At 54.1% G+C, this 22840-nt stretch overlaps 2 protein-coding genes across 2 annotated transcripts; one reads left to right on the top strand and one right to left on the bottom strand.

Annotated features, from left to right (window-relative positions):
- The first annotated feature begins 448 nt into the window (after nucleotides 1-448).
- On the top strand, nucleotides 449-21158 carry MYBL2 (MYB proto-oncogene like 2). Its single transcript, XM_068419603.1, has 15 exons — nucleotides 449-528; nucleotides 2218-2409; nucleotides 7101-7194; nucleotides 8353-8424; nucleotides 8803-8895; nucleotides 10344-10564; nucleotides 10718-10874; nucleotides 11651-11920; nucleotides 13169-13555; nucleotides 15216-15355; nucleotides 16376-16475; nucleotides 17108-17221; nucleotides 17773-17889; nucleotides 18113-18259; nucleotides 20397-21158. The coding sequence occupies exons 1-15, from the start codon at nucleotides 449-451 to the stop codon at nucleotides 20523-20525; spliced, it is 2313 nt and encodes a 770-aa protein (XP_068275704.1). The 3' UTR covers nucleotides 20526-21158.
- Nucleotides 3056-3808, bottom strand: LOC137674419 (uncharacterized). Its single transcript, XM_068419758.1, has one exon. The coding sequence runs from the start codon at nucleotides 3806-3808 to the stop codon at nucleotides 3056-3058; it is 753 nt and encodes a 250-aa protein (XP_068275859.1).
- Nucleotides 21159-22840: the final 1682 nt, after the last annotated feature.

The raw sequence follows: 22840 nt of genomic DNA, 5'->3' as shown, positions 1-22840 counted from the left end.
CTGCTGTACACATAGTCCTTAATTGCATTGTGGGAAAGATTGTTATTTTGGTTTGTGAACTGTGGAAAGGAAAATATAGCCATAAATACAGGAGCTGCTGAAAACATGCTAGTCTGTCACCCTGAGGCAGTCTCCTTTTGTCTCTCTGCCAGAGTGAACCGAGGAGAGGTGGGTTTGTTGCTGTAGAAGGAAAACATTTCTTCCAAGGGAGGGGAAGAACTGAAATTAAGCAATAATGACATTGTTGCAGATGGCTGCCTCATGTAAGACTGGAAATACATCCAGTATTTGAAAAGAAGTGACAGCATTTGGATGAAAAAGACTTTAAGATTTAATGGATCATTATTAAGAAAACGTGATACTGTCTAGAAACTCAGGAATATTTTTACTTACAGTTATTTGGTATCTAGCCCATTCCCAGAGACAGTGAGCCAGGTAATGCACAAGAATGGAAATTCATGTGAAATTCATTGACCGTGAAATGTTGAAGCTCAATGCACAGCAAAAATACAGCCAAGGACATGAGTGGTGAGAAGGAAAGATTGTCAACAGTGTCTGTGTTGCAAGGACTTTTTTTATATCAACACTGTGAGATTGCACTTAAATGCATCATTTTTTGGATGTCAGTCTGACACTGTGAAATGTGAATTCTTTCCCCGCTCAAGCCTTCTGTGCAGCCTTTGTGACACCTGTGCTTTATCTTGCTCTGCCATGTTTTTTAACGTCAAAGCCACTTTTTTTGCAAAAGATTTGTTCATCTTTTATCCCACAAAAAATCCTTTCATTTTACGTTGCTTCATGCTTTGGATGCCAACTTGGCACAGGTTTTTCTGAGGGAGGTGCCCCAAAACACCTGCTAAGTTACTGACCAGTTGAGATGTGCTAATATAATGTTAGCAGAAGCAGTTGTATCTCTTCTTGCACTGCAGACACGCCTTTTTCATAGCAGCATGGTTGAAATTTTTCAGTTCTTCCTCTTCTATTTATTTTTGTTTAATGGCATGGTGGTGTTTGTCACAGAGAGTACTCTGTATGTTCCTGCTACGGATTTACACAATAAGCTTAATCTTTCCTCTGCAGTATCAATAGCAATCAGTCAACCAGCACAGGCTGCTGTTGAACCAAACAACTGTGCCATCCTCTTGCTAATTATAGATCTGGTTTGTACTGTTCTGTGGTGTTTATACTTCAAACTGTAAATACTTTCTCTTTCCAGGCCCTTTTTCTGGGTTGTTTTGTCACCTGTTCTTGATGTTGTAACATGGTTTAGAAAAAAGTCATCTGAGCAGCCAGAGGATACAAGCAGTTCCCTGTTTACTGTTTGTACTGCCTCTCTGACAGCTGAAGTAAAAGAACAGTTTTTTTTCACTGAATGGATGTTTTTTTGGCTAGAAGCTCTAGTGTGAAATATATGCAGAGGCAATAGCTTGCATCTCTCTTTCAAAGCTGTGCCTTTGGCCCTCTGGAAGTATTTAAACTATTATTTTGTAAACTGAAGAGCTTACTTTGGTTGTGGGAATATGATACACATACAGTTTATGGCTGAGTGCCAGAATTTTGGAGGAGTACAAGTGGGTGAGGGCTTTCAAGGAGCGAGGCTAGGTCACGGGAAGGTTATGCACGCAGCTAGCCGGGAAGTTTATATATTAATGAAATTATTGCTGTAATTTACAAAAGTAGGTTCCAAGCAACTGTTGCTGCTGTCCTTTTTTTGTGTCTGTCCTCTCGTGCAACATGATTTCTCATCCCTTAATCTGTCCATAAGCGAGGGGAGGGTATATTTGTTCTTCAGCAAACTGCAAATGCCCTGAAAAGTGGTTTTAGCAAGTCATTCTCCATGCCTTCGTGTGCGCTGTAAGCAGAGATGGGAGAGGGGGGAAAAAAGGCAGGAGAGCAGGTGGCTGTGTGAGGTGGAAGCTCGAACAGCAGAGCAAGAAAATCCGTAACGGGGGGGTGCGATTGGGGTGGGCTCGTTGCTGTCCCTCGGGGCAGGGTGGGGGCATCGCAGAGCGAACTGCCCCCGCAGCGCTGCCCGCCGAGCTGCGTTCCTCCCGCGGGGCCGGGGGTTAAAATCCCGCACGGAACGAACGGCGGGAGGGTGACCCGGGGGGGGCCGGAGGGCTGCGGGCGCTCCCGGGGCCGCTTCCATCCCCGCTGCCCCTGCCGAGCGGCGCGGTGCCGCCCCGCCGCTGCCCGGGCCGCTGCCGCCGCTCGCAGGCTGCTCTTCCCCCCGGTGCCAGAAGAGGGACCCCCAGCCCCGGCGGCGCCTCCCTGCCCGCGCCCCCCCCGGGCAGCGGCGGCCCCGGCAGCCGGGCAGCCCGGGCGCCGCCGCCATGGCCCGGCCGCGGGGGCCAGGGCCGCGCTCCCGCGCCCCTCCGCCACCGAGAGCTCCCCGGGCCCCTCTGCCAGGTAACGGGGGCGGGGCGGCCGCGGGCCGCGCACCTGGGAGCGGGGCCGGGCCGGGGCGGTGGCTGCCGCGGGGCTCGGCAGGGCCCGGCCATCTTGTCGCGGCCTCTCGCCCCTCCTCAGCCGGCCGCGGCGGGAGGCAGCGGGGGGGGGCGGCCGCGGACGGGCCCCCTCCCCCGGAGCTCCGTGGCGGCCGTGGGGCTCCCCTCGCGGGTGGGGAAGCGCCGGAGGTGGCTGCTCTCGGTGGGGCTTCACCGGCAGCCGGGCCCCAGTGCGGCTGGAGCCGGGCCCACCCGCGGGCCCTGCCCCGTGCCCGGCAGCGAGCATCAGAGACCACCGGCACAGCGCGATTTATGTCTTTATTGCAGGAATACAAAAGAGCGATGGGGGAGGAGGGGGGAGGCAGTAGGGCTGGCGCTGGCGGTGGGGGACTGCCCTCCACAGTGTAAGCTGGTGCCACTTGTGTCACCCCGGGTTGGAGGACTGACCCTTTCCCCGTGTGGTGCCTTCAGCCAGCGAGCCCCTGGCTCAGGGCAGGGCGGCTTCAGCATCGTCTGTGCTGCAGCGTGGATGGCAGCTCTGTGCAGCACAGAGGATCCACGGGCTGGCACCCTGCGCCCTGCCACGCTCCGGCATGGAGCCAGCAGTGTCACAGAGCCTGATGCAGAAACACGGGGACGGGGTCAAGATCGCTCAGCTGGGTCTCCGGGGTGGCAGACCTGTGGGTCAGCAGAGGGTGCCTCTTGAAGGCTCCAGGCCAAGCCAGAGGAATTACTACAGAGGTCTCCAGGGACGATGTGTCCGGTTTGGAGCATCCCAGTAACCGTAAGTCCTCAGTGCTCACATCAAGGGACAGGCTGGTGTCCAGGGGGGCTTTTATTGCTGAGATCTCCCATCTGGGTGCTGGTGTCTTCCCAAGGGTTGAGAGGTCGCTGACGAGCTCGGTGCTCTTGGAGAGCAGGCTCTCTAGAGCTTTGGGGTGCTTTTCTTTCTTGCATGGTGTTGAGGTGTTCTGCAACGCCATGTCCATCAGGCAGCCGGCTCTGCTGGGGTGCTCACAAGGCAAACCAGACAGGTCAAAGGCGGCCTGGCCGTGGTGGGTCTTGCATAAACAGACAAGACTGAGGTCAGAGGTGCCCTGGGTCAGGCTGTGCAGGTCAGTCTTCACACAGCTGCTCAGAGACTCTGACTGCTTGACAACACACAGGGAACTGCCTTTTGTTGCATTGTCCAAGTCCATGAGAAGCTCCCAGGTGTCTGGTTTGGAGGCACTGCTAGAGTCCATGTAATAAGTGTGGACAGGAGAAGAATGGGTATGGCTGGAGGCCCCGGCCACAAACCCCTTTTCTAGGGTTTCCTTTATGGTCAGGATGCTGGCGCCGTGCCGCTTGGTGGACAGCATGGTGCAGAATCTCACCACTGTCAGGCTTATGGAGACCAGGACGTCCCTGTCAGAATAAAAGTGTTACTGTTCATTACTGTGCACTAGCGAGCTACAGACTTAGAGCAGCAGGAGCACCCTCTGCAAAGTCCAGGCTCACTCTTGCTTAGGAGAGCGAGGAGCTGAGCAGGATCCAGGACAGGTAGGTAGGCATCCAGCTTGTCACTGTCTTCTAGAGCAACACAATTGCACCATGGCCTGTTTACTGCTTGGGGGTTATCATGGAGCCTCCCTAGAGTTGTATTTTTTTGGCCTAAGCCTGTATACCACTACTCTTAGCTTTGTATGGGGGTGTAGAGAGTCTCAGTACACCTCTCCATCTATTAGTGGTACTAAGATGGAGCTGGGTACTAAGATGGAGCTGGTTTTCACCAGAGATAAGACACTTCATCCTCATTCCTCAAGTCAGAGGGCCATTAACCCCAGTTAGAGTTAAGTCCCCTTGAGTAGGAGGCACTAAAACCAGGCTCTTGTTAGAATGGGAGAAGTTGAGGAGCAGCTCTCATCTTACCTTGAGTCCCACACATAGTCCCACCTGCAGACCTGTTGGGTACCACAGCCTACATAGGGCAGCAAAGGAGGTTCTTGGGGACAAGCCCTCCTGGCAGGTCTCATGCCATACAACCCTGTCTTCTGCTCCCTGGGCAGGAGCTTCCTTCACGCTCCCCTTCCACCTAGGAGAGGTTCTCACCACGAGCTCAGTCAGCAGCTGCCTTCTAGCCACCCCCAGAGGGAACCCAAGACAGGTCAGAGCAGGGACAGGCAGCTATGCTGGTCTGGAACCATTTTTACTCTGAACATGCTAAAAGCAGAGATAAAAAGCTCCTGAATTTACTGCAAAGGGGGGCATATGGTCAGTCTAGGAGGAATGCTTTCTTTAAGAGGCTAAAGTGCTTTTTCCTTAAATGTAATTTAAGTAAATTAGTATGTGAGAAATATAAGGGAAATAAAAAGTACATGCTAAGAGGATAGACTAAAAGCACTACTTACCTTTGGCTTCTATAGAGACCCTCCTTGGAATCTTGATCCTTTTTTGCTAGTGTTGCTTATAGCAGTTTTATAGTTCTGTTAGTTAATTAACAAGCTAATTTCCTAATTAAGCTTGTTTGGGAGAGGGGAGGGGTTGTTGTTTGCTTCTTTTTAAGCACAGGGGCAGTAATTGTGGGTTGTGGCTGACTGCTGAGGGGAAACTGAGTCCTGCGAGGGCTCGGTGTGCTTGTAGCCTGTCGCCTGTCAGGTTGTTCACAGGAGCCACGCTCCTGTGCTGCAGGAGGAGGAGGAGGACACAGGGAGCCTTCCTGCCTGGGCACAGCACTCGGGGAGGGTCCCCAACGAGGTGGCATCTTAAGTTTTGTCTTGTTTGCAACACTGGCTGGGAGAGCCCACGTGCGCAGGCTAAACACAGACGTTGTGGTTAGGACAGGGCACCGGCAGGTGTGTGCTGTGTGTGCACAGGCAGCGTGACAAGAGTGGGAATCCCAAATGCGTGTGTGCCAAGTCCTGGCACGTTCGGAGCTGGGGCTGTTCAGCCTGGAGAAGAGCAGACTGAGGGGGGATCTTATCAATGCTTACAAATACCTTAGGGGCGGGTGTCAAGGGGATGGGGCCAGACTCTTCTCAGTGGTGTCCAGTGACAGGACAAGGGGCAACGGGCACAAACTGAAACAGGGGAAGTTCCATCTCAATATGAGGAAAAACTTCTTTACTGTGAGGGTGCCAGAGCCCTGGGACAGGCTGCCCAGGGAGGGTGGGGAGGCTCCTTCTCTGGAGATATTCAAACCCGCCTGGACACGACCCTGTGCAACGTGCTCTGGGTGACCCTGCTTTGACAGGGGTTGGACTGGATCATCTCCAGGGTCCCTTCCAACCCCAGCCAGTCTGTGGTTCTGTGTTGAGGGGCAACTGGCACCGGGGTGGCTGCGCCCGTGCGCGGCAGGACAGTGCTGCTGCCCGGGCGCGGGGCAGAGCGGGGCTTCCCCACGCTGACCGCCCCTTCTCTTCTGGGGAGCGCCAGAGCTGTGCTGTGCTCCGGGGACCCCCTAGAGCACCCCTGAAGCGAGGGGGCTGCAGAGGCAGCGTGGGGAAGGGGCTTGGTTTCCATTTGACCTTTTTTCCCCCGTTTTGATGGGCTGCAGGGGGGGGTCCCGCGCCCCGTGGCTCGCTGTGGCGTGGGGTGACCGCAGCTGGGCTGTGGCCGCGCAAACCCCTCCTGGAGCTGGGCAGAGCCGTGTGCTGAGGGGGGCTCGGTGCCCCCCAGACCCGCGGCCCCGGGGGGCAGCAGCGGGCTTTGCGGGGCTAGGGGTGACCCGGGGAGGGGGATCCCCCCGCCCCGCGCACGGGGATGCCTGTGGGGATGTGTGTGGGGGGACCGGGGGGCTCAGCAGGGGCGGGGCGGGCGGGCGCCCTCCCGCGCGCGCCTCTTTGTGCGGGCGGGAGGCGGCAGCGCGCATGCGCGGCCCGGCCCCGCGCGGGGTGGGGGCGCCGTTGGCGCGAGATAGGAAAGCGCCGCCGCCGCCGCCCGGCCCCGCCATGGCGCGCCGCAGCCGCGGGTGAGTGCGGGCCCCGCCGCCGCCGGGGCTCCGGGTGCCGGCCCCGTGCCTGCCCCCGCGGCCGTGCGGGGCGAAGGGGGTGCGGGGCAGCCGCGGGGACCCCCTGGAGGCTCCTCTCCGCCGGCCGGCCCGTTCCCGCTCTCCGGCGGGGTGGCGGGCTGCAGGCAGGGCCGCGGCCCCGCACCCCCGGGCTCTGTGTTCCGCGGGCCCCGCGCTAACGGCTCCACCCGGGAGCTGGGTGCGGGCCTGGCTCTGCGTGCGCGGGAGCAGGGGGGCGGCAGGGCGGGCCCGGGGGGTGCAGAGCCCGTGGGGGCCGCTGCCCGGCGCTGGCTGCTGGCCCTGGCTGCTCCGCGCCTCCCTTCCCTTTGCTCCAGCGATCCGGGACACCGTAAGGGCTGTAAGGGGTGAAATGGTGCCAGTCGCTAGATGCAAAGTCCTGCCAGAGGGGCAGAAGGGAGCGGAGATCAAGAGAAACGCTCCTTCCCCCGCTCTCGGTAGCGTTAAAATCGCTGGCACGCACCGGGAGCCCAAAGGTGAGGGACCCCTTTAAACCCGGGGTGTCTGAGTGAATGTCTGTGAGGTGTCAGGGTGCGGTGCTGGAAGAGAGTAGGTCTGGAGCTCTGCGCTGCATGGTGAAAGCTGCTTCCTCTCTGCTGCATTTTCATCAGAGGCAGCAATTATAATCTACGTTTATCCATCTCTAGTGAGGACCAGGATGAGCTGCATTGCCAGGACACTGACTCGGATGTGCCGGAGCAGCGGGACGGCAGGTGCAAAGTCAAGTGGACGCAAGAAGAGGTGAGTGAGAGTCTGGCACTTGCTGAGAGCAGGTGCTTTGGGGTAGGCCTCTGGCATGGTGCCCAGGGCTTGGGTGCCTCCACCCCAGTTCTCACCCACTGGCCGTGACACCACCTCCTGCTGTCTTGCTACTGGGGAAGACCGTGTGTCTGTTTTGCTGATGTGAGCCAAGGTCTTAATGGGGTAAGGAGTTCAGGTGAGTTTGAAATGTAGTCTGGAAAGTAAGAACTCTGACCACTTTAGCTTAAGCATGTGAGCCCTGAGCGAGGCATCTGCTGCCTGCCGTGCTTTTGTGGGCAAAGAGGGGTTCCAGAGGATGGCTGAGGCCTCTAGCAAGCTGAATTGCACAGTGGAAAAGTCCTCCCTTTTCTCTAGCAAAAGCACGGAGCTTTAAGACTGTTGGGATCATGGCTTAGTCATCCTGGCTAAGAGCCTGAAATTAGTTGGGTTATTCTCTTCCCTCCTCCATCGTCTTTGTTCTGTGTGAAAACTACAATATGTCCTGTCTCCTCTGGAGTCTGAACACCGAGTAAGATGGTCTTTGTGCAGAGATCAAAGCCTAGGGCTCGTGTTGGGCAGGGGATTATTTCATGCCTTTTTGCCCAGACAGAGCACACAGGCAAGGACCCATGGTAGGCTTTTTGTGAGCTGTAAGAGTAGGCAAACCTGGGCTATAGCAGGGTTCGTGGAAGAAATGCTGTAGAGCCCAATAGCACTGAAGGACAGTAGACCACTGGCTAGTGGTGATACGCTTAAACCAGTCAGCTTGCTTGGCCAGGCAAAAGCAGTGGCTGAGCTTGGAGATGGACTGTCTGGTCAGGGGGTACTGGAGCTGGGTGGGTAGGTAGGTAGCCTTGGCCACAGGGTTTGAACCAAACTGTACTGGGAAAGAGCTGAGCTCTTGTTTTGTACTCACTGTATGAGCTTGCCCAGTATAGAGTCCAGAACCAAACAGTTTGTTCCAGTTGGGCTCCACGTACTGGAGCGCTGCTAAAGGACGGTGTGAGCTACCTTCCCCCCCCCGAACGCAGAATGCCAAAACCACCTTCTTGACAGTTCAAAATATCTAGCTTGTTCTCTTGATGCCATCAGCCCAGGGGTGCCTGTGGTGTGTGTTGCCTCAGTATATGTGAATGTGGATGTCTTTGTTCTTTGCAGGATGAGCAGCTGAAGATGTTAGTAAGGCATTACGGGCAGAATGACTGGAAGTTCCTGGCCAGTCACTTTCCTGTAAGTGACCCCTTGCCCTGTTGGGAATCGTAGTGTTTGCATGTTGCTTCTTGTGCTCCTTGTGCTGGTTCTGTGTGTCTGTGCAGCACCTTGCACAATGCTGTTCTGTGACTGCAGCTCCAGGCTGTAAAACAGCTCTCCTTCGGGGCAGGGAGACATCCTTCTTGGACAGAGGATGTTCAAGGGCGAGTCTGTTGGAGCTGGGGTGAGAAATTGAGGTTCCTGTCCCTGTGCCCAGTGCCCTAGTCAGAGCATGTATTCTCCATGTGCTTCTGCAGGTTTTCCATGGGACAGCCTATGTGTGTGGGCACTGCTGTTGCTATTGGGGCTTTTGGAGCCTCCGGTCTAACACGTGGCTACTCTCATTCCTTGTCCTAGAACCGCAGCGATCAGCAGTGTCAGTACCGGTGGCTCAGAGTGTTGAATCCAGACCTGGTTAAGGGCCCTTGGACCAAAGAGGAGGACCAAAAGGTAAGTCAGGGCTGAGAGGATTTGAGTGTTGGGCTGTGACTGTCTGCAGAGAGGATGGATGTGTCAGACCCTCAGGGCTTTTTGTAAACTGTGGGTAATCCTTTCCAATGGTGGATACCCTTGGGAGCAGCACTGTGGCCTGTTCTGAGCAGCCTAATGCAGCCATGGTCGTGACATGCAGGAGCAGGTCTAGGCCTCTTCAGCTAAACACCTTCTCTCTTTCACACAGTACTGCTACAGCAGGCTGCCAAGGGAGAGAGCAGAGAAGGGAATGAATTCATCTGCCTACTGGCAGATCTCCACCTGACCTGGCCACGTTGGACCTAAGAGAAAATAAAACTGGCATTTCTTGTGCCACAGTGGACAGCCTGAAGTGCATGTCTGAGGTTGGCTAGGTGAATCAGGACTTCTGTGAGCCTCTTTCTCTGCTGATTCCAGAGTGAGCTGAGAGGGGCCAGCTCAGACAGACTCATCTTGACACACTTAAGAAAAGTTGAAACGCATTCTAACTTTTACCGAGGTTTTCTGCTGCAAAATTTCCTAGTTTTTCAGATTCTCTGTAAAACTTCTGCTCCCCCATTTCTTTCCCTTTTGGTCCCATTACAGGCTGTTATGGTCCCTTTTGCCTCCCATCTGTGTCTTATGTCGAGCACATCCTAAGGAAGCTTATCATGATGCCCTTCCACCTTCCGGTAGCAGCGTGATAGCTGCCTGATTTCCCCTTCCCTTTGCATGTCCTGGCTCTGCCAGCCTACCCAGTCGTGATGCTGTGGACGTGTCGCAGGGGCTCAGAACAGATTCTGTGCTCAGAAGCATTTGCATTGAGCCTCAGGCAGAAGTGACAAAGCCCTGGGTGAAGGGAAAGTGGATGGCTCTTAAGTGAATATGATTTGTTTATGCTTTGGAGCTCTCACTGTGTGTCCTGGTGTTAGTGGGGCATGGAGCTGCAGCCCTCCATGTGCTTGGTGTAGCACACTGTTAAAGGGAGGCTGTGCCCACAGGCAGACCAGTGCAGAGCTGACGGGGACTGTTGTCATGTGGCCAGGTCCTTGGTAGGAGGGAGGGCAGAGGAGCCTTGGAGCATGTGGGACTTGGCCCTTGCTCGGAAATGGCCGTGTGTTTGTAAATCTGGGCCCCTCTGCCCCTGGTGCACCTGCCAGTCTCCACCCCCTCTTCTGTGAGCGGTCATCTGCATTCACAGGTGCCATGTGACAAAATGTCTGTGTGGAAACAACTTCTTTCAGAAATTCAGCTGAATTGTTGCTCTCACAGGTGTTGGGACACCTGATTGTTAGTGCTGGATCCCTCCAGCTTTTTCTCCTAAGGCTCCTTTCTGTGTCTGCCCTTACCTGGTCCCAATAGAGGTGAAGAGCAAAGCCTGAAGATGACTGTATTGACCTTCCTGTCCTTTATTCCATTTCCTTATTTCCCTTCTTCTCTCTTCAAAGGTAATTGAACTGGTTAAAAAATATGGCACCAAACAATGGACCCTGATAGCCAAGCACCTGAAAGGGCGGTTAGGGAAGCAGTGCCGGGAACGCTGGCATAACCACCTGAACCCTGAGGTGAAGAAGTCCTCGTGGACAGAGGAGGAGGATCGCATCATTTTTGAGGCCCACAAGGTCCTGGGGAATCGTTGGGCGGAGATTGCCAAGCTGCTGCCTGGGAGGTAGGACCGCTTTGCTCACTGGTGCCTTCACAGCTGGGTGGCCCGTGGAGGTCCATGTGTTGGGCTCACCGGATGGGGCTGGAGAGTGTGTAGGAGCTGTGCTTTAAAGCTGCTGTAAATGGTGATTTCTGTTTCCTTCTGCTTTCTCTGCAGGACCGACAATGCTGTGAAGAATCACTGGAACTCCACTATCAAGCGGAAGGTGGACACGGGAGGTTTTCTCAACGAAACTAAGGAGTCCAAGTCACTGTACTTGCTTGTGGAGGTGGATGATAATGAGAACCAAAGTCGAACGAGAGCTGGGAGCCAGGTACTGCACCAGCACGTTTGCAGCAGGCAGCTGGGTCAGTCCTCTGCTCTGCTAATGCATATCAGAGCTGTTCATCCACCCTTCTGCTGCCTCTCACACCGCCTTTGCCACAGCCTGGTGTCTACATAGACAGTCTGTGCCTTCCCCCAGCCTTCTTCAAGACACTGACTCTTGGGAGATCTCTTCCTCCAGGAGCTAGAGGTGTAGTGTGTGCCCGTGTGTGTTATCCAGGCAGAGGACAGCAGTCTGCTAGTGCTGTTGTCTTGCCGATCCCAGTATCAAGTCTGTCATGGAGACTGAAGATTTTTTTGACTCCATTGTGCTGTTGCTGGTGGAAGAAGGAGACTGCTCCAGACAGTGTGGGGGGCATGGTGAAGAGGTATTGTGTTCCTTTCCTCTAAAAAAGGAAGCAGAGGAAGTACACCCAATTATTTTTTCATGAAGAAAGCATGTAGTTTTCAAAGGCAGGCTCTTGGCAAGTAGGAAATGCAGAATTAGTGCTACCTCCTCAGCCTTCGTTCAGCTTTCTCCTGGGATACTGTTAAGTGAAATCCTCAATTAAACAGTCCTGTGCTCATTACGTTGCATGGAGTCCTGCTCAGATGGTGTGTGGGACAGAGCAGTGAGGGAGAGCGGGGAAGTGAAACAAACTGAATGGCAGGTAGGAGCGCAGGTGGAGCTGAGTGTGTCCAGGGACCCTTGTGCTTTGTCCCCAGGACTTGACATTGTTCCTTTGGTTTCTGCTAATGGCTGGACTTTCTTTGTTGTTTGCACAGAGTGTCCCACCGAACTGGCCAGTCGATATCTCTGAAATAAAGGAAGAGGATGTCAGTGACGAGGAAGTGACGGGTGTACAGGAGTTGCCCTCGGAGCTGCCAACTGCTGAACTGGCAGAGCATAACGCCGAGGGGACCCCAGATGATGTGGTGCCTGATGATGGCTCTTCATTTGTCACATCACCATACAAATGGGTCGTTGAAGCTGCCAACTATTTGTACCCAACATCTGTGCCAGCCTTCAGTGAAGCTCTGGACATGATTGAATCCGTAAGTAACAGACCCTTGCTCCTCTGGCTAATGTAGGGAGGCTGATCCCCACCCCTTTCCCTTGAGTGAACTTACTGGGTCCCTTGCTGATCACCATGGGCATCCTGAGGAGGGCTGGGTCTGTCATTGGGTTGTGGCTTCCCACTGTCTCTTTTCCACAGCTGAATTAGGCCTTTCCAGCTCTGTGAGTATTGCTTTGGGCTTGCAGATTCCCTTAGGTGAGTGTCCTTGTGCCTGGGCTCTGCTGGTGTGGGAAGCTGCAGATGCTGGCAAACCTCATCTCAAGCCCTCCTTTATCAGCCAGAGTGTCCCCAGCTCTCCCTTTCCTAATGGTTCAGGACTGTGCTCATGGGCTTTCCTTTCCCTCCTGTAATGGGATGGGAATGGACAGGACAGACTGGGAATAGGCCAGACCCACTTGTAGTGTGCAGGACAGACCCCTTTACACTGAGATGATGCCACCGTTTGATTTCAGTGGAGGTAGCTTCGCTGAAACTAGTAATTTTGGGCCAGTCATGCAGCACTGAGGCCCCCAGGGTGACAGAGGCATGCCAGGGCAGGGGGCTGGCTAGAATCAACAGAGCACTTCGCTGCCATCAGAGGGAAATGTCTCTGCAGCCCCCACCCTGCCTGAGGAGCTTATGAGCTGATTATCCGTTAAGGATCCGCTTTGCATGTGTATAGCAGGAGGGAGAGTCTGTGCCCAAGGCTTAACGGCCCATCTGGGGGTCCTTAGGGGCCTGCTTGTATGGTACTTTGGGTATTGGTGGGGTTGACCTGTGAAGCAGCTGATCTCTGAACTGGTCTGGTTATTTTTAATCTGGTTACAGCAGAGCCCCGTGTCCGAGACCAAGGCTGTGGTTTGGTGTTGGGTGACAGTCGCTGCATTCAGCCCCTGTCCCCAGACCTATCCCCAGCTGCTTTTCTCGTGCCCTCAGTGTGGGGCTGCAGCTGTTTGTGCAGCTGTGCTGTGAACTGAACTGGGAAACCAACCTTGCGTAAATAGGAAAATCTGCCCTACGCACACGCAGCAGCTTTCAGCTGGGTCAGTTCCCTGCTCTGGTTCTCAGCTGTGCTGGCAGCAGAGGGGAGGAGGGCTTGGGCTCTCCTCTAGCCAGGCTCCTTGCAAAAGCTGGTGCAATCTCCCACACCCACTTGTTTCACCCCCCAGTTCATGTCCTCATCTGCACCAGTGGGCTGCCCAGCTTTCCTTCCTGGGCTGCTGCTGATCATTTCCCCTGTGTGCAGGACCCAGACGGGTGGTGTGATCTGACCCAGTTCGACCTGCCTGAGGAACCCTCCGCCAGCAGCAGCAGTAGCAGCAACAGCCCGGTGAGGCCAACCCCCAGCAAGCCGATGCCATCCCTGCCCAATGTGACCGAGTACCGCCTGGACGGCCACACCATCTCAGACCTGAGCAAGAGCAGCAAGGGGGAGCTCATCCCCATCTCTCCGCACGCAGAGGTGAGCTTTGGCACGCCACCCTCTGTGCTGAAGAGGCAGAAGAAGAGGAAGATCTCCCTCTCCCCCGTCACGGAGAATGCCACCAGCACCAGCCTTTCCTTCCTTGACTCCTGCAATAGCATGACGCCCAAGAGCACCCCTGTCAAGACACTGCCCTTCTCTCCGTCTCAGGTACAGAGCAATGGCAGAGCCCAGTCTGTGCTCCTCTGCTTGGGCTTGGACGTGAGCTAATAAGCATGTTAGTGCTCTGTCTGCTCACCTTAACACCATGTATTCCCATCAGCTCTGTCAGCTTTGTGTTTCTCCTCCCTTGAATGAGGCAGTGCCAGTGCACAGCGTGTGTCTCTGCGAAAACAAGCACGGAGTTGGGTTCTGGCACTGCTTGTCTTCAGTGCTGCCCTTCTGGTGGGAGCAGCAGCCTGGGTCTGCCTCTGGGAGCACTTGTGGCATCAGGGAAGCCCAGCTGCCCTGTGTGATGGGCAGGGCATGGCACGTGCCTGCTGTGAGGAAAGAGCACCACTGTGCAGACCGACATGCCTGCCCACTTCAGGATCCCCGGAGAGCACCATGCTTCTGTCCCCTGGGCATCGCTGCCCCAGCTGTGGGTAGCAGAGTGGCAACACGAAAAAGTGGCTTTCCACGTTTGTTTCCAGTTGAGTGACGCAGGCAGGCTCGGCAGCACACGCCTTGTGCAGGTCTCTGAATTGCTGGGCTTTGGAAAATGCTCCTGGGCTTGTCTTCGTTGCAAAAGGGACTCAGGATCTTTCAGCCTTTGCCATGACTCCTACAGTGTCCACGCATGTGCACACGTGGTCTCTGACATACATCATCTTGGAGCACTGCGATGTTCAAACCCCCTGGTGTCTCGTATGTTGACAGGGTGGAGTTCTGTCTGTAAAACAGAATAAAGGCTGCTGCATTGCTGTGTTCTCCAGCACAGTTCCCACAGCTGCTCTGTACTTCAGACCCTGTCTACCCACGCCTTCCAGGCCTTTTATTTCTGCTGTTTCTGCAGCCCTGGGTGGCACATGGAGAGCATCACACGACAGTGACACCCAGGTTCAGGTGGACCTCGAATGCAAGGCCAGCAAGAACTGGGAAATCAGAACAGGACCTGAAATGTGCAGCTCTGCAGAACGTAAAAGGCTGGAAGGCCTGGAGTGAATCTGAGAAGGCAAATGGCATGTCCTGCCTCTTGGGCTGAGCTTCAGCCATCAGTGAATGTAACACATGCAGCTCTTCTCTCCTGATAGATAGATTCTTGGGTGCAAACTGTGTTCCTTATGGGAGTAAAGTTGTCACTTAGCTGTCGTGAGGTAAAATCCTAGCAGGGGTGAGACAGTTTGTTGTTTTCTTGCAGTTTAGGCTGAAGACAGCTCAATGCAAAATCTGCTGACTTGTACCCTGTTGTGTTACATGGACTGCCTCCACGTTTGCCAGCCTGAGGTTGGAATAGACCTTTGGTGGGCTGGCATTACTTTTCCTTCACCATTTTGCTTGGCCTTATCAGGACCAGTGCAAGGAGAGACTTCTTTCCCACACTGTACCTGCTTGTAGTCATATCAGCTCATCCCTTATGGGAAGTGAATAACCTTTATAGGTGTGAGGCACCTTCTGGCAACTTCCACGTGTGTGTCCATGTACAGGGCTGTATGAGTTTGTAACAGTCATCTGGGTTTATACTGGGACATATTACTATTGTGCCACTCAGTAAGGGAGGATTGTCCCTACTTCAGGTTTTTCCTGATGCTTAGGAAAAAGTAATGACTTGTGATACTATGCTGGGATGCTTGAGACTGAGTGTCTTCTCTTTCTTTCCCGTGCTGTGCAGTTCTTAAACTTCTGGACCAAACAGGATACACTAGAACTGGAGAACCCATCTCTGACCTCCACACCCGTGTGCAGTCAGAAGGTGATTGTCACCACCCCTCTGCACAGGGACAAGACCCCTCTGCTCCAGAAGAACTCCGCGTAAGTCCTTTCCTCCTCCCCCACCCCCACCTGAGCAGCATCCTTTTCCGCACAGGAGTGTGGTCCAATTCAAACATACCTCCCCCAGTACTTGTACTGGCACTGCTGAGAGAGGGGCAGGGCAGGCTGGGGATTTCCTTAAATCAGTGTTTCCCCCAAAGACAGCTCCTCTCTGAGCTGCAGGGAACAAGCGTCCAGGCTGATTTGGGCTGCAGCCAAGTGACCACCGTTGTGCTCAGTTGCTGGGTGGGCTGTTGCCTTCTGTGCACGTCTTTGTCTGGGAAACATTGCTGTGCTGTGAGCCCTGTGCCAGCAGGGAAGGGATTTGATTTCCTCAACAAGAGCTGTTCAGATCCATCCCTTTAGCTCTGCACACTCTGCTTTACCTGACCTAAGGGGCAGTTCGGGGTGGTGATTACCCAAGCCACTGTACCAGGCAGGTGAGAAGGGGTGGTCTGCATGGGGGGAGTGCTTTGCTGGCAGGCCTGTCACTGCATTGAAGCAGCTCAGTGTTTGGGGGTGCTGGCTGTGCTAGTGAAGCCTCTGTTGTTGGCCTGGCCCAGAGCAGCTCCCCTGTCCAGCCAGCACGAGCTGGCTTGGCTGCTCTAAGTGCATTTGCACCCAGGACTTCTGCTGGGCCAGCTGCGACTGTCGTGAAGCCCAGGCTGGACCTGAGCAGATCGGCCAGCAGAAGCATGGCCGAGTAGGGCTGGCCTGCAGAGCTGCATGTTGCCTGTGTTGAAGGTGCTCTTCTGCTTTCTGACAAGGCTGCTTAGCTGCTGGCAGGGTGGAGCAGCGTAGCTGGCGTGCCTGAAAGATTTTTTCCCTGCTAAAGGCTCCTCTGTGCCTGTTTGCCCTGCTTGCACCCCAGGAGCAGTCTAGCCAGGCAGGTGGCTTCTGCCACCACCACATGAGACTCTGAAGGTGGCTTGTGTAATGAGAGGGCTTGGAAGGACGGGGGTTACTTTGTGTGGGTTACAACATGTCTGATCCTTCGTCTTTGCTGCTCTCTGCTGCCAGGTTTGTCACACCAGATCAGAAGTATGTGGTGGACAACACTCCTCACACCCCCACGCCTTTCAAAAATGCCCTGGAGAAATATGGACCAATTAGGCCTCTGGTAAGTATTGGGCAGGTCCGCTGCTTGCTGGTGGCAGAAACGTAATGAATGCAAAGGGGACGTGGGGTGGGTGGCAGTGCAGCTGTGAGCGAGCCGTTATCCGTGCCGTAAGAAGGTACGGTTTGGGAGTGCCAGGCTGAGATGGGAGGGGTGAAGGGGACCTTGTCATGGTGAATGTGTCATGGTAAGTAGCCGCAGGACATCTAGCTCCTCTAAACCAGCTAAAAATGCCCAAACCTGCCCTTGAATCAGGCTGCAGTGCTTGGCAAGTGATGACCTTGAGGAAAAGCAAGGGAACGATCTAACTAAGCATCCCTGAGGAACTGGGTCTCTTAATGCAAGTGTGGGGATGGCAGTTTCCAGTATCCCAGGTCTTCTGTGCATACTGGTCTCTTGATGGCACATTTGGGTTCTGATAAGAGTCTCTCGTGCCTGGAGATCCTGTAAATCTGTCAGGCTAGCAGAAATCTTGTCATATGTTTTCCATCTGGGAAGTAAATAAGTCGTCTTTGTGTTTGTCCTCCCACTGTGGGCTCTCCTGACCCCGTTATCCCTTGAGGGAAATACTGGGGAGTCTACCCAGCGTACAGATTTTGACTGTCTTGTGCTTGCTCTCTGCCTTTTCACACCAGCCCCAGACTCCTCACCTGGAAGAAGACTTGAAAGAAGTGCTCCGAAGTGAAGCTGGCATTGAACTTATCATCGAGGATGATGTGAAGCCTGAGAAACAGAAGAGGAAACAAGGGGTGAGCTGATTTTGCATCTAGTGCCTGCTGCTGAGCTGCCCTGTGCTGTTGAGGGGTGTTTTGGCTGGTTTTGTTCATCCTAATGTTGATGCCAAAAAGTTTTTGGCCTGTGGCTGCTGTCTTTTAATCAGCAAGAGGTGCCTGAGGTTAAGACCTGCTTAGAATACTGCCAGCTGTGCCCTGGTTTGTGCTGAACTCGGGGCATGCTAGGAGATGATGTGTCCCTAACCTACAGGAGAGACCTTTGGCACGCTCGGAGCACCTGTGGCGAGCTGGGCTCCCAGAAGGCTGTGGGCTGGTCTGCAAAGTCCCTGGTGGCCTCCCTTTCCTATTGAAAGGGGCTTCCTCTTCTGCATGGGTGGCTCTTGGTGCCAGGAGGAGAGCACTGGAAGCTGCTGTGCCCTGTGGTGGGGAAGGCTGCAGCACACCTTCCTGAGGTGCTGGTGCAATGCAGACCTGGGGTCACGTGGGCTCGGTGTGCACCCTGGGCCCTTAGGATGGCGGTTCACCGGGTTGATTCCTGCTGACACTTGTTTTTCCATGTCCCCCAGTTGCGCAGGAGTCCCATCAAGAAGGTCCGGAAGTCTCTGGCCCTGGATATTGTGGATGAAGATATGACACAAAATATACCTGCCCTCCCCAAGGCTGTCTGTTTCAAAAGGGCCCAGGTGAGGGGCACTGGGCTGCGAGCAGGGGCAGAGCTGGCTGCTGCTCCAGAGATGCCCTGTGCCAAGCAGCGGTGGGAGCTTTGCTGCCTGCAGCTGCCTTTGAACAGTACATGTGAATGTGGATTTGTTAGCTGGCCTTTTGGCCAGGCCAAGTATCAGCACTGTTAGGGCAAACTAACTTGTTTCCTTATGCTTTGCTTTTTTTTTTTTTCCCCCTTTGTAGCCTGTGAATTTCCTGTCGAGGTCCCTCAACCTTTCTTCCTCGAGCAGGAAGAGCGATAGCAGTTTGCTCAACAGAGCCTTCGTGCAAGTGCAGCCAGAGAAAATGTCCTACAGGAAAATGCCGAGCCATTTCAGACCACCAGCACCGGTAAGCCCTGCAGCCCCCGCTCTCCCAGCCAGGAGGTCAGCTGGTGGTGCAGCCCCTGTCCCTCCTCAGGAGGAGGAGCGAGGGGATGAAGCTCTGTGCTCCTGCATGGGCATCCGTACGCTGTCAGGGCTGTCGTTGCACCAAGGTTTGGAGGCGCTGAGCCAGTGGTGTCACACTACAGCTTCCTCCTGTTTCTTTTCAAACCTGCCCTTCTCTGCTGGGGCTTAAAGCCCTGTTGCTGATCAGAGCTGTGTCCTGTTTAGCATGTTTGGCCCTGGATTTCCCCGTAGGAATCTGCATCCTGTCCCAGGCCATCAGGGAATTTAGATGACTGATCCAGCAGTGAAGTAAACCTTCCTTTTTCCAGCGAGCGCTCCTTGGGTGGACAACAGTAGGCTCATCCCTTTTCTTTCTCTGGGCATAGCAAGTCTGTGAAGTGCTGTATAAATGCTAAACAAAAAGGTATTTTCCACCCCTGTGATTTTTAGGGTGTTTCTAGGTTGTGGTGAGGGCTGTGTGCCATAGGCAGCACAGGCTGGCTTTGTTGTGCTGTTTATTTGAACCCGGGTTAATACAGAGCTCCATCTGACACTGTGCCACCTTGTAGCTTATGCTCAGGTTGCTGCTGTTACAGCTACTCTGTTCCTCAGCTCCACACAGTTATATCTGGGTTGTGCTGGAGTCACAGCAGCCTCCAAATGGCCTCTGGGGCATAAACAGTTTCTTGTGCTCTCTTTGAGGCAGAGCACGTTAGTAGAGGGGCATCCCTGCTTTGTTAGGCCACGTGCCTTAGAGAAGGGCATTTGGGCCATGGTTTTGCAGGTGTTTGCTTGGGCCAAGTCATGGGAGCTCTCTGGTAGCTTGAATGAGGATGGAAATACCTGCTCCCCTTGGTGGGGGAGTGGGGCTGAAACTGCAACTGGGGGCTGGTGTGGGGCTGTTTTCACATCCCAGGAAGAGCCCAGGTGCGGTGTTGTCTTCACTGAGCAGCCTTGGCTCAGGCTCCATGAAACACTGCAGTGAGGGGGATTGCATCTGTCCCTGGATTAGAGCTGTCTGTTGTGAAAGCTCTTTCTTCTGACAAATAAGTACTCCTCAGCCAGAGTAATTCCTTCCCCTTCTCAAAATAAACCCTACTTAAACACTTCCATTTCTCCTCCTGTCCTGGGCAGGGTTGTATTGCTCTGAGAGCTAATAGATCCATACTAATAAAGCTTTGGGAGCGACTTGAAGGTGGCAGTAAGGCAGCTTGCGTGGTGACAGAGTACAGGTGTGCAGTGAAATCCCATTGCCCAAAGACAGCAGAGCTGTCTGTGGTGTTGCTGGGCTCTCGGGATTTACTGTGCCGGGCTGGTGTGGCAGTTAGGTATTCAGAAAGCTCACGGAGCTTAAATCAGCCCCGAAGCCGTGCTGTGGCTGCGTGGGGTGGTGTCACTGTAAGCAAACGCTGAAACTCGAGCTCTGGTTCTTTGCAGTGCGTGTAAACGGGTATTTCCAGTTCAGGGCACTGTGGATGTCGTGGCTGCGCTTATCAGAGGATTTGCAGGGGTTTTCCTGGAGTGCCAAAACACCTCACGGGAGCCCTTAGTGCACGCAGTGACTGAAGCACACCTGATTTTCAGCTCTTCCAGTGTGCTTTGGGGCCCTGCTGAAACTGAAGGCACCAAAGGGCTGTTAAGGATGGTCTTGGACCAATCTAGACCTGGGGCTGAGCAGCTCCTGTAGGAGTTGAACTGGTTGGGAATAAACCCCAAAACTGTTCTTGAATTCTTTCCATCCCTCTGGAATCTGCAGCACAGGGAGCCTTAGTGGGTTTGTGCTTTGGGGTTTTTGTCTCAAGCCAAGTAAGGGAAAGGCCTGAAAAAGGCATGTGGGTCATCCTGAAATGGAGGACTCCCCTGGGAAGCTGCTGAATGTAACCCCCCTTTGCTAGAGACGACCATCTCGGCTGTGATGAGTAATGAGTGTGCAATTCCTCCTGGTTGCAAGATGGGTGCTCATAAGTCTGAAGTTTTATTTCCCTTGGGTAGCAGATAGTTGTTAGTTTTTTATTGCAGTCTTTTAAAGCAGATTGCTGACACTGTGTTTGTCCTCTCCCTTGACTGTGCTGTACACATGCTTTCTTTTCCCTCTGTAGATGACCAGGGCTTGGAAAGCGGTGGCCTGTGGTGGAACCCGAGACCAACTCTTCATGCAGGAGAAAGCTCGACAGTTTTTGGGCACGTTGAAACAGAGTCACACATCAAGGACCTTAATCTTATCATGAAGGATTGTTCTGCTTTTTTTAATTTTATTTTTTAAAATGTTTTTTATAAGTGAAGGGGAAGGGCAACCACAGGAAAAAATAGCCTCTGCCAGGCCTTAGTGTGGGGGGGTGGATTTCTTTGTCCTCTGTTCCCAGGTAGAGCTGTATTGTAATAAATTGGGCTAACTGCTGGCTAGTGTGTGGAAAGCAAGTTTGGGATCATTACGGAAAGGCAAATGAGGGAGGGATGGAGAGCTAACGGCAAGACCTCTCTCGGCAAGACCTGGCTTCTGCAAAAGTAGAACGACGCAGCCGTGTTCCGCTTCGGAGCAGCATGTGTGGCGGGGACGAACCTCGCAGCCTGCCTGGACTTGGTGCTGGCTGCACTGGTACCTCGGGAACGGCTTTTGTGAAGGTTCCTGCGTGTCTTGTGTCTCCCAGCTTTCCCCAGGGGCTGGAGCGGTCCCTCCTCGCTCTAGGAGGAGGGAGGGTGTTGCATACCTGTGGGAGACGTGCTTTGGGGGGCCTCATGTTTGGAGCCAGCCCCTTGCTCCCTGTGGGCTGTTCTGTACTGCCGCGCCGCAGAAGGGGAGCGGCGGGCGCCTCTCCCCAGGGCTGTGCTCCCTCTTCAAATAAACGATGGTGCTAACATCACCCTGTCGTCAGACTCTGGCTCTGCCCGGGGCCTCGTGGCGCTGGGAGGGAGGCAGCGCTGGGCCGGCGTGGCGAGATGTGGCAAAGCACTGGCCTTCATGGGGGATCTCTTCTTTCCTGGCAAGTTGCTGAATTCAGCATCTCAGCGTGCGGTAGAAGGGATGGCTTCCCCCCACCCTCAGTTCCATCAGCTGTTTAGGAATGATTTTGGCTACTGTATGGTGCTGCAGCGTGTTTGAGCTTAGCATGGCTGGGATCTTTGCGAGGCTGCAGGAGTGGGTGGAGGCTGTAGAGAACCGTGGGCTGGAGAACAGCACCAGGAGCGTGTGATGTAGCAGAGCCTCTTCTGTCTTTCAGAGGCCAAAGCTGTATCCGTGGAGCGGTTTCAGTGCAATAGCAGTAGTATGGTGTCCTGTTTTGACATAGCCAAGGATGAAATGTGGTGACTGTAGCGATATGTTAACTCTGGTTGGAAAGGTGCTGGGAAAACTGAAGAGCAGCTCAGTGGTTAGACCAGCACATGAGCAGCTCGTTGGGTGAGCCCTGCTCAGGGCTGTGCTGTGCTGTCCTTTGCAAACCACCAAAGCCATCGTGGCAGATCTGCCCCTGACTGGGGGTGGCCGCACAGCAGAGAGATGGGAGAGGGCTCTGTTCACTCCTGTGCTTCTTAACGGGGTCACTGTCCCCAGTCCCTTTGCAGGGTGGAAAAAGAGCAGAGCGGTATAAATCTCATTTCAGCTTGTGGCTTACATTGGAAATAGAGTAAAAAAAAAAAATCCTCACTGACAAAGTTGTTAATAAAACCTTGGATCCTGGGAACGAAGGGAGTTTTAGAAGCCCAGCTCATTTTTCATTTTTACAAGCTCAGGGCCAAAGCAAATCCATGAAGTCATCTTTATTTCTGTTTCTCAGTGCTGCAGTGTTTGCTTTGGAAAGACGGCTGGGACCTCTTGTCTGAAAGCCTGGCTTTAGCCGCTTCAATTCTGTTGTTTTAAGAGAAATCATCATAAAACCACCCCTCTCCACTTGGGCTTTAGCGGGATAGGCCGTGCCTGTGCTGGGCGACTTTATAAAACCAAGCCCAGAATTGCGTTTCCTTCCCGGGGCCGATGTGAGCTGGGAGTCCTGAGCAGGCAGCGGCTGCCGGAGGGTAAATCGGTGTGTAAGGCTGGCACGTGTGTTCGGGAGCTGCCCCTAAATTAAAGGTTTATGAGGCTGAGAAGTGTTAACTGCTGCTCTGATGCTGTAAACCCAGATAGCGCCGGGTGCCCTGCGTTGCAGAGCGCTTGTTAGGAGAGACTGAGGGGCAGAAAAATACCGAGGAAAATGAGTAAGGCCTGGCATGAGTAATGAGTAAAAAGACAATTAGTTTTTAATTGGAAAATGGAGCTGCTTCTGGTGTGGATGTTACCAGCCTGGCTTGGCTGTCCTGGGGCTCAGGAATAAGCATCACGCTGCAGGTGGGGAAAAAAGGCCCAATTTGCTTCGTTTTTCTGTTAATTTGGATGCTCTGCTTTATATCCAGTAAAACTCTCGCAGAGGTTGAACTTTATGGTGGTTGTGGAGTCCCTGGACTGGAGCTGGAGACCCCAGGAGGAAGTTTTGCTGGAGACTCCTCTCGGTCCAGGGCTCCATGTCCGTGCGGTGTCCCCGGCTGTGCCCTGACCGTTGTCCCTTCAAAG

Source organism: Nyctibius grandis, chromosome 28 (genome assembly GCF_013368605.1).
Source record: "Nyctibius grandis isolate bNycGra1 chromosome 28, bNycGra1.pri, whole genome shotgun sequence".
NCBI classification, from domain to species: Eukaryota; Metazoa; Chordata; class Aves; order Nyctibiiformes; family Nyctibiidae; genus Nyctibius; species Nyctibius grandis.
The sequence above is the reverse complement of the archived record's forward strand: the minus strand, read 5'-3'. Positions and strand labels throughout refer to the sequence as shown.